The following is a 10,412-nucleotide window of genomic DNA, read 5'->3' as shown; positions in this document are numbered from 1 at the left end:
TGATCATTTAGTTATTTATGGTTATATGCACGTATATAAGAAAAAGTACTTTTACTAGTATGTATATTTAACGAGCACATAACACAAACAGAGATAAATAGGCAGATAAATAATGAAATTTTCTTTTCTACTCATATATTGTTGTTGCTAGTCGCTTGCGATGTCTTTATTGCTATTATGGTATATATATACGACTATGGCTGTGGTTTGTTCCGTTTTGCAGGAGAAGATAAATTCTGACATAGCTTTAACTATGAAACGCACATTACGAGCAGTAACGTTTATCAGTTAGTCAGTGCATTGCGTGCGTTCATCGTAAGGCCAAAAGGGCCGATAAGCTTGTGACACGTAAGACTAGCTAATATAATGGCATTGTGTATCTTTGCTCCCCGTTATCCCAATCTGATCGTGTGTATGCGTGCATCTGTTTTCTCGTGCACGTGACACTGTTTGTCCCGCACGTCCGTACCGTCGCGTACGATATGAATTCTACCTAACTGTGCAGTTGCTTATACACAAACGTGTGTAGTGTATATTGATAACAACTGTAATTTTACTAGATGTAAGTATGGAAGTAGGGTGCGCTTTGACAATTGTCTAGTTATAAGTAATGTTCAATCGCGGACCAAATCTGAATTAGCGGCAACCAGCTAATTGAAAGAAGAAGAAGAATACTGTTTACAGCAGTACAAGCGGTAAAAGTAGCCGTGCGTTGGACACACCGATTAACGACAACAGACCGAACCCGCCACTAGACATAGCGATGGGCTTTTTGTATTTGTATTGTTGAGTTAGCATTATCATTGCATGTTCACTGATATTGTGAATCTAGAGCTTTGTAGACGTTTTTTTCCCATTGACTTCTTGAAGATGTGAAGGCAATGACCAACTGAATAGTCTATCACTCAGGATGAACATTGTTAGCCAGAAAGGTAAGCAACAAAATATCATACTAGTTAGGCCTGCGCCATTTTGAATAAAAGCCCGCACGCGTTGGTTCTTCGGGGTTTATTAATGAGTAAGATCATGGTAGCGCGAACGATGTTTTTCGAATGTTGGCCAGTATTTCTATGATTGTTTATAGATTACTGTAAGGAATTTGTTAACTAGCTGATTATATGGGTCGCTTCGTGTTTGATGGAATTCAAGGTGAACCAACGTAAAGTACTAATGTACAGGCCGAAAAAAAACTCGAAATTCAGTTTTGTCGTAGTTAGATCTGCATAGAATTTTTGGGAAAGCTAAGGCTGTACAGCTTAAAATTTCTTTCAATATTTAGGTTCGAATCCTCTATGTATAACGTTTTTGTTTTCTCTTATAGCTAACGACCTTGTTCGACTGTAGATCGTTTTTTTTTTTGGAAAAGACAGTTTTTTTTTCTAATCTCTATCGAACCCTCTTGACGAGCTGTTTAGATGCAAATATTCGAAGAAAGGAAGAAGAGTCGTTCACCAAAATTAGATTAATGTTTTTTGGAGCCGCCTCTACTTAGACGGTAGGCAACTGTCTGCTATGAAAGAGAATATGCTTACTGGTTTCATTATGATCGATTTTTGTTAGTGACGCTCTCATTGCTATATCTGTCTATGTGTCTGTATCTATCTAAGAGCGAAAATGTTGTATCTAAGTTCCGAAGTAGGTATTTATAACAATTTATAGCGATGAATTTTCCTTGGAAAATATTATATGCAAGTGCCAAGGGATACTAAACGGCGAAGATTCTGACTTAAAATTTAAACTGGTTGATATTTCTTAATATCAAATATCTTATCATAGATACACAATCTAGGTTTGTGTATGCGTTTTTTTCGTAAGCAGATGCATGTATAAAGATTAGGCCTTATAGGAGCGCGTACGTGGTAGGTTTGCAAATTGACGGGGAAATGAGCCTTTTTGTTACGCCGTTTATCTCAAGGCTGTCTGGCTGATGCGTTGGCAATTTCCTCTGACACGTCAAATATTAGCTCGACTGTGCACGGTTTCCTCCTAAATCAGAAGCGTCCTTTTCGGGTTATTCAAAAGAAAAGGTTCGTTACGTCAGAACGGTGCCAGCTACGATGTCAACTCAAAGTGTGCAAGTGTAAATTTTTACTGAAAGACAACGATTTGTGATTTGCAATTGGGCGGAACGTAGGAAATATCGTGTGTTCCCATTCCTACTTTTTGGGGACATGTTACTCATGGCTTACTACGGATAATGTGCGCACCGCAATTGTTTCTAACGAATACGAATTTCGTTACGCAGAGCTGGAAGGTGCAGATTGGGCGCAACTCTTAATCGTGCTGTACGCTAGTGGATACAAAGACGTACATGTCCAGGTCAGATAGCCGGCCATTTTGCATAAATAAATTATTCTGTATCTAGTTTATCATTAAAATTAATGTGGCCAAGGGTCAGAGTTAAATTTACTGGAATTCAATTCTGAAATAGTTTTTGGTATCTGCGGGAAACGCGATGACAAAGATAAATGTCCGCTTCATTCTTCAACTTGCCCTGACGCACAAGTTCGCGTTTTCTGTTAACATATACTTACCTAGTTTGAAAAACCTTTCTTCTTATTTCCCCTATACGAGTCATAATTGAAAATAAATGTTCACCAGTTAATTATAGGACGTAAATAGATTCAGCATCGTAATGTGGGTGTATTGTCATCTGTTATATTGTTAATGGTCAAGTTCGTAAGTGCTCTAAGGGTTAGCCTAAATGAATGAGGCTATGCACTTAAGAAAATTGGTATACTGAAAACGTCAGCGGCGACGCTAATTATCTGCTAATAGGGCAGTTTTTCGACTAGGACAAACGTTCATTCAGATTACCAGAAGCGATAGAAACGTAAGCTTAAGCAAAGAAAGTTGCGCGCGACTTTACTCATCGCGTATGTAATTTTAACACGTATATTTAACCGCGGATAAGTATAACGTTTTTCTACTACGTTTATAGATTTTTCCAGATTCAGAATTTCGTCATCGAGATCGAGTTTGAATTACTACACTCTCAAAAGCGCTTATTACTACCGGTACGTCGTAAAAACATAGTAATTGATGGACACTGAAGGTAATTCCTTAATCGTTTTTTTCTTGTATTATTATCTAGTTTACTAGAAGATTTGGGAATTTATTTCAAACACCGTCGTCTTGACTTATTACGATAAGATTGCTACAGCGAAGCCGGTATGTGATAACCTAACCCGTGAGGTAAGGTCGCGAGAACTATTCCACGGTAGTATTTAGTGAACAGCATCGGCGTGATCTTTAAAACATTTCAGTAATATTTTCGAATAGAGCTATTATTGCTAACGATGTTGACTTCTGTTTGACGACGATCGTTCACCGATCATGGCCGTCAGCTTATTTGTGGCAGTGGTCCAGTGTTGGGAATAAGTTAATAAGTTATCTGTGTAACACCAAACTGGATATTGATTTAGCTCGAATGTAAATTTCCTTCAACTGTTTTCGTTTTTGCTGCCCATTAAAACTTAAGAAGGACGAGACCGTTAAGATAGCTTTGGGAGATTGGGGAATTATCATGAGCTTGTGGAGAGAGGTTCAATTTTCAATATTTACGTATGAACTTATTATTTAGGTCGCTATTTCTGATATCATTTCATCAACACAACGATATTAACACCAGTTCTTGATTATCATATACGAAATTAAATAAAATAGCCAGCTTTCATAGAGTAATAGTATAAAGATCAGAATATTGAACGGCGGACAACTCAAGCGGAGGAAGTATGGGACAGCCTTATAGTTAGTCGCGTAAATAGATATGATTTAATTATCTTTCACTGTTTACGTCACCCGCTACAGCCAGAGATCAGAAAATTTAAATTTACATTCACCTTTCCTTCACATAGGTGGTAATAAGGGATATCAGAGAAATTTTATGCAGAAACTTAGATTCATCATTGGCCATATAGGCCTGAAAGGTTGTAAGTAATTAAAGTAAAACAAGCAATATTGGGAACTTTTATTAAACACTTACTGCTATCAGTACAAGTCGAAATGATCATTTTGTCTGGGGACCATAGGACCCTTTGTACACAATCATAATAACACTGGTAATATAGGTAAATGGTTGAAATATAATAATATGATGCGCAAACATGCAACGACTGCCTTATATTATACATTGTTGTTATTATTTCAGTTTCGAATGCAACGTGGCTACCGGGTAACAATTTGTCCAGTACATTTATTTTTCTATCAGAAGACGCGAACAAGTAGCGTAGTGATCGAGACGATCAAATTCGATGTCACGAGCCCGTTTTACGCAGGCATTCCTACCCATTTTTTCCCCAATAATGAGCTCACATATATTCATTCACTCACTCATCAACGGCACGCTATATAATGTTATTAACTGCGTCCGACGCTGCATGCCGACAATGGTCAGCCTGATCAGTGTTCCGTCTGATTCTACTGTTCGCTGTTCTATAGCGGTCTACTACGGCCAATAGCGATTTTAGTAAGCAAATGGTCACTAGTAATTGTATACGTAGTTCGTTAATACAGTATTATATGCGTACCACATACGGCCTTACTGGCAACATGAGCGCCTACAGGTTTCCAAAAGGGAATAAATACAACGGGTAGGTGAATGAACCGAAGAGTGGACGTCTTTTTTTTCACCACACAATATCTCCGTTTCTTTTGCCTCTATGCTGGGAGTGAAGCGAACTCATGGATACCCAGGTACTGAAACTATGCGCGCCCCGTCATTTTCTAATACTTGTATCATTATTTTTACTCCTCAGCATCGTTGCCTTGTTCTTACGATTCTTTCGGGGGGGGGGGGGGGGGGACAAGGGGGAACAAAGGGGGATCATGAACGGGCGTCACTATTTAATAGCTTTTGTCAACTGGCCTGGCCCCCAGCGCTTACTACCGCAAGCAGCAGTGCTGATGGCGGGAGGTCACAGGGTCAACCGGAGGTACCAGTAGTACATCTATAACGTCCACAAAATTGTCTTCGTCGACGATAGTCCCGGCAGTACTGACGCGTGTGCTGCTGCCACAACATTAGCCTCGTACGTCAGGGCCCCGTCCGCTGTGGTAGTTGACACGTGTTTTGTTGTGGTCGAACACAATTCGTCTGGTCACTGGAAACAGAGATAGCAGCGAAACTCCAACAATTAGTTAAAGGGGGTGTTGACAAGAGTATCTGTGCCCCCCAAAACCACAAACAGCTAATCGTGGTTCAACGGTGAGCAGGTCAATGGCCTTTTTTTTTCGGCCATAGAACAGGTACCCTTTTTAACGCCACGATGATGTTCATGGTGTGGCCCAAATCACGACTGTTGCTGCCTGCTCATTCGTTGTGTGGATTTTTGCTTGCTACAGCTAAAAAGAATGAGTTCGTCCAATATCTCTGTGATGTGGTAAAGACGTCGCGTTTATCATAGGGGATCCGTACGGGATGACCTCCAAATAAGAAAAAAAGAAAGGGCTGAAAAGGAAGAAACATAATTGTTTATGTGCCACCGCCTCTGCTGATGCTTCGACTGGGGCAAGTAGCTTGGCGTATCCAACTAGATCTATAAATCACCAAATGAGAAATCAAGCATCATTCGGTAGCTGCTGAGAACTAGCCTTAATTATTACTGAGAAGCATATGGTTTCAGGCTTGTCGCTTGCTTAATAACACGCACGTGTCTGTTGCGTAACGGCCTTGTAGCTGTAACGTACATTTTGAATAACGGATCGTTTATCTCTTGCTTCTGTTCACCCTGGTGATGTCAACGTACAACAATGGCACATGATGATTGCTCATATGATCGGAATTAAATTAGTCCTGTTATGTGCGCCATGGCGTATAAACTATAGTAAGTATGGTAATAAGAACAAGTTGTCTGTCAATGCACGTTATAATAATTTGAATGATTTACTTGTGACGTGTTACCACTTATGTGGTCAACTTAACGCTTGATCAAATTGATGGACGTTTTATTTAAGGCAAAAGAAGCGATTTAGCCCGCTTGAATTCGTGGCGGACGATACTAGTTCCTAAATCAGCCGCAGCACAGTTTTAAACATTACCAAACACAGGTTATTCTGCAGTGATCTACTTGCCAATATCATTATCTAGTTCCTGTATTATAGGTATATTCTTTTGAGAACGATGGCTTATAGATGCGACATTTATTGAAGGCTATGCATCAGACACCTGTTACTCGTAGTGGCATCGATCTATCGTAACAACCGACTATAGTAGATCATACGGTTTTTAGAACGTCTAAGAATATTTTCTTACGTTAGTTAACGATATTTTCGTAATGGCTAAATGCCTTTAAGTTTATCCGACATATTGACTTTTTGAAAAATCGAATACGATCTTAATTCTGATAATGCGTCCTCGTCACTACCGAGAGGTATCTGCGGTTGGCTGTGGTGAACTCGTATTCACTTACTCATAGTAGTATTGAGCGGGCACTTTTGACCTAACCGTAAAATATCAACAACTGTTCTCCTGATAGAGTCTTTGCAGAAGGTTATCTTTTGCTGGAAGACCTTTTGCTGGGACGTATTGACGAACAGTCGTAACTCGTTCCGCATCTACTGCTTGACCTGATCTATTCTGTCAATACGTAGTTCAATGAAGAGCAAATGAGTCATTGATGTAATTGAACCTGTGACTCAAGTCTGCTCGCACTCGCCTTTAACGGTCTACAGTTGAGATCTCAAACGACTCAAGTCAATTATTTACAACTTTAGTACTGTTGTGAACAGGAGATACGGAACCATCGAACCCCTGAAGCGTTTTTCGATCGATGTTTCTGACTTTGATTTTGCTAAAAACGATTGTAATACACAAAACAACATAAGTACCTATTACCTCGTGATAGATGGGCTCATATGCGTAAAATTGCGTTTTAAAAAAATCTAAGCGTTACCGCGCAGGCTTATAGGTCTCTTGGACGAGCCCGAGATACGCTCTCGATGAGACACAACCCTAGCTAACCCTATCTTCCAATAGAGGCAATCCCTCGATGTTTTATCGAAAGACGTAACTCTGGCGGCGACTTGTTCCAACATGAATGATAACTGCGGGTGTCTAGAATTAAAAATATTCCTGAGCTGGCTCGTCTAACACACGATTCTAATATCGGTCGAAATAGAAAGAAGTGAAAGACTACAAACGTGATTTTTTGCACCAAACGTTGAATACTCGGTTGTTTAACACAATCTATAGGACATATTACCTGACAGACTACAGCGTTCATGCTGAAAGAAAAAAAAATTATAAATCCTTCCTTACGACGATATACAAATATCATCTACCTGCACTTGCAGAAGCCATATACACATACAGACGCGAGTATACTTAAGTTACTGGCTCTATACGAACCCATTGTTTGATCGCCCTATAACGTCGCGAAAGTTCCACTTGCATGCATACGTGTTCGTTATCATGGCGATAATTAATTTAACGACTAACGGCTTATAGACACGCCAACGGAAACGAAACAAACCCTAAACCTAACTTTTCCAGTAGTCGAATCAATTATAGTTAACTTGTACTAACTGTCCATAGCACGGCCCTTCCTTACTCAAGTAACCGCCATTAGAACTAAGTTCATTCATAAGTGAAATTGAACCATCGTTGTAACGCTGCTAGTCTTGATTTTGTAGGAGGGCTTTAGAGGCGGCATCGCCTCAGCGCTTAGCGTCCCACGGACAGCCAAAGCGCTTCACGCAAACGGTGGCTGTTGTACTACCTATATAGGTACTGCTACCATATATAGAATAGGAAAAAGGCATTATTTGAATTGTTCTAAGAGAAACGCACGGGTAGTAGTCAGACAGTAACGCTAGTAGAAAAGCGGGCGCAGGATTATCTTCCAGCTGTAAAACGAACGGAAGCAGGCAGAGATGGTAGACGATGTGGAGTGTCAAAGTGTGCAAATTTAACTTGCAATGCATAAAGTTTCCTATAGGGGTGTCAGGCAGACGCGGACAGTACAGCAGTTGATGATCATTTAAAGCAAGTTGCATAACTTGAAACATCTCGGACGAACTACAATGGTGTGCACTCTGCACAATCAGGCGTTACTGCTACGGCAATGGTTCTTGTCTTCTTGTGCAGTAATGTGAAACTGGATAACGTAATCGTATAACAATGCCTCACGACAATTAGGAGTAGCTTGTGAAGGACGAAAAAACTTTCGGCAACAAGAAGTTTATACAAGGCCACATAAAACAGATCATATGTCTTTCGGCCTTTACAAATTAATGCCTCATAATTTATCTAGAAAATTGATAGCGCTGAACGGTGCCAGCCTTCCTGTTCTTTTTAGCAAAAAAAAGCTAAATTTCCCTATACTAATTACGTTTTTAGAGATTAGCAGCACTGAAGCACGTGTATCCAAAATTTCTGTGAGTTTTTTCTTTAGCGAGAAACCACATATAAGCCAATAAAAACAGCTTGTGAGACAAAGCCCTGCGTGTTGAAATGCATACGACGTCTTTTGACGAAGCTGGCGTATTTTTCTATACTCATAGCTATTTGGACTAAAAGTGATTGTTCATTAAACACTATTAAGTTACATGATTTTTGGTCGTCAACGAATCCACTTTGGATTAAATTGATAGATCAAAGTTCACGCTATTTAGATAAAGCTCGGTTCTTTTTTTTGTTCGTAATACATCAACAAGCGTCTGGTGCATGATGTATCGCACAGGTTGTGTTCAATATAGCGATTAACCTTCCGATATTATTTTTGTCGAAAAGCGCGTTGTTTCCAAGAGATCTCAAATGCAGGCACCATTGAGTCGCAGGCCCCACGAGTCACAAGCTCGACAACGCTAACCAAGAACAGCTGTCGCTGAAAGATTCGTTAGCCCCGCTGTTGGATTCGTTTATACAACGAACTTCCCATAGTAATCATAATGTCGATGACGAAGAAATAACGTTATTATCGGTAATGGCCAGTCTGTAGCCGTATCTATGTTTAATATACGCTTTTTACCAATTCACCGAGCAAATCTACGACAAATAGTGGCAGGTGAGAATGGACTATGGCAGCCTTCTTCAAGCAGAACCTCAAGAGCTAATCTCAACAGGAATACAGCCCAGCAGAAGATAAGGCCCAGAAAATACCACACGGTAGCTTGTGGAGCCGTTGCAGGCAGGCAGGCAGCTTCGCCTAACGACAGCGACAGAGGCAACGAATTAATGTACACCATGATCGAGATGACTTTGATCAACGAGCAATAATTTGTTCAGGACATCGTCAGACTCTAAATGCGCTTTGCCTGATTAGCACAGACGTGACTAGTAAGATACAGTCGTAGTTTATCCTAGCGGAAAAAAAACTCCTGAGAGGATACAGCGGAAAGAAGAGACAGAGCAATTCCAATGGCTTGGACGTTGGGCGGCAACTTTGGTAAACGAAGAACCACCATTTCGCGTACAGTCCCCTTATCGCCAATGGTAGTGGCGGCAGCAGAGCGTCGAACGTCAAAATGCTTGAGCAAATCGCTTCACTTCAACCTACCGCTTATTCAGCCACACATACTTACACACACATATATATATATATATATGCATAAAAATATATGCGTACTCAAGCGAGGTCACTTGCCACGTGCAATTCCATCATCTGCATTGCTCATGAATATGATTGCACGATGCACGACAGCAGTATGCCATTCAACTAAAAAATGCCCTGAACCCAACCGCTGAAACCTAGCTTCTTATTTCATCAAAATAATTACCGGACCAAATTTCGACAAACGGGTCATTAAATGTTACCGTATCGCGTCATCGGTAATTTTCATAACGGCCTAATGATACGGTGACACTACTAATAGCTACTGTTTGAAATATATATATTAAAATATATGTGAGCATCTCGAAATATTCGTGGCCATACTTTAGTTGTTTGTATTTATCAATGGACAGAATGTTAGATAACGCCTGGTTATTGGAACGAACTTTTTAAAAATGCCCTTGGGTATCAGTATTCTTGGCTGTTTTGCGTGAAAGACTGATTCTGGAACTCGGTAGAGACTGGTAAAGGGTAGAATTTTTATTAGTACGAGCTAATATTGAGTCGATTATAATTTATTGATTGAAAATTTATTTTGAAACAAACAGTAAAGCAAATAGTCTGACACTGAACGCTTCGTCAAACATCATCTGTTCTTAAATATACTATGTAGTCAAAGGGCAGGACATAGGACACTATTTCATTTATGAGTATAATCAATAAAGCGTCACACTACGTTCAAACAGGCACCAAAAGGCCGAAACAGCAGTCTCAATATACAATATGTATAGCAGCTGTTACCAATGCGAATTTACCGAGAGAAAATAAGCCAAATGCGTAGTAGTATGTCTCGGAGATTTTTCTAAGCGTCGACGAGCATTGCTGAAAGACGAAGCTCAGAATCAACAATGATTAACATTC

At 40.0% G+C, this 10,412-nt stretch overlaps 1 protein-coding gene and 1 long non-coding RNA gene across 2 annotated transcripts in view; both read left to right on the top strand.

Annotated features, from left to right (window-relative positions):
• Window positions 1-534: 534 nt before the first annotated feature.
• The window catches only part of LOC147758714 (uncharacterized), a 37,247-nt gene continuing 27,369 nt past the window's right edge, over window positions 535-10,412 (top strand). The window contains exon 1 of the mRNA XM_086978878.1: window positions 535-932. Within this exon, the coding sequence (XP_086835004.1) occupies window positions 911-932 (22 nt within the window). The 5' untranslated portion in view covers window positions 535-910. The remainder of the gene's footprint in view (window positions 933-10,412) is intronic.
• Window positions 944-4,760, top strand: LOC147758715 (uncharacterized). The gene is made up of 3 exons (XR_015320336.1): window positions 944-2,319; window positions 2,942-3,017; window positions 4,151-4,760. It is a non-coding gene; the product is annotated as an uncharacterized LOC147758715 (long non-coding RNA).

Source organism: Varroa destructor, unplaced genomic scaffold (genome assembly GCF_002443255.2).
Source record: "Varroa destructor unplaced genomic scaffold, Vdes_3.0 BEIS01000001.1, whole genome shotgun sequence".
Taxonomy (NCBI): domain Eukaryota; kingdom Metazoa; phylum Arthropoda; class Arachnida; order Mesostigmata; family Varroidae; genus Varroa; species Varroa destructor.
The sequence above is the reverse complement of the archived record's forward strand: the minus strand, read 5'-3'. Positions and strand labels throughout refer to the sequence as shown.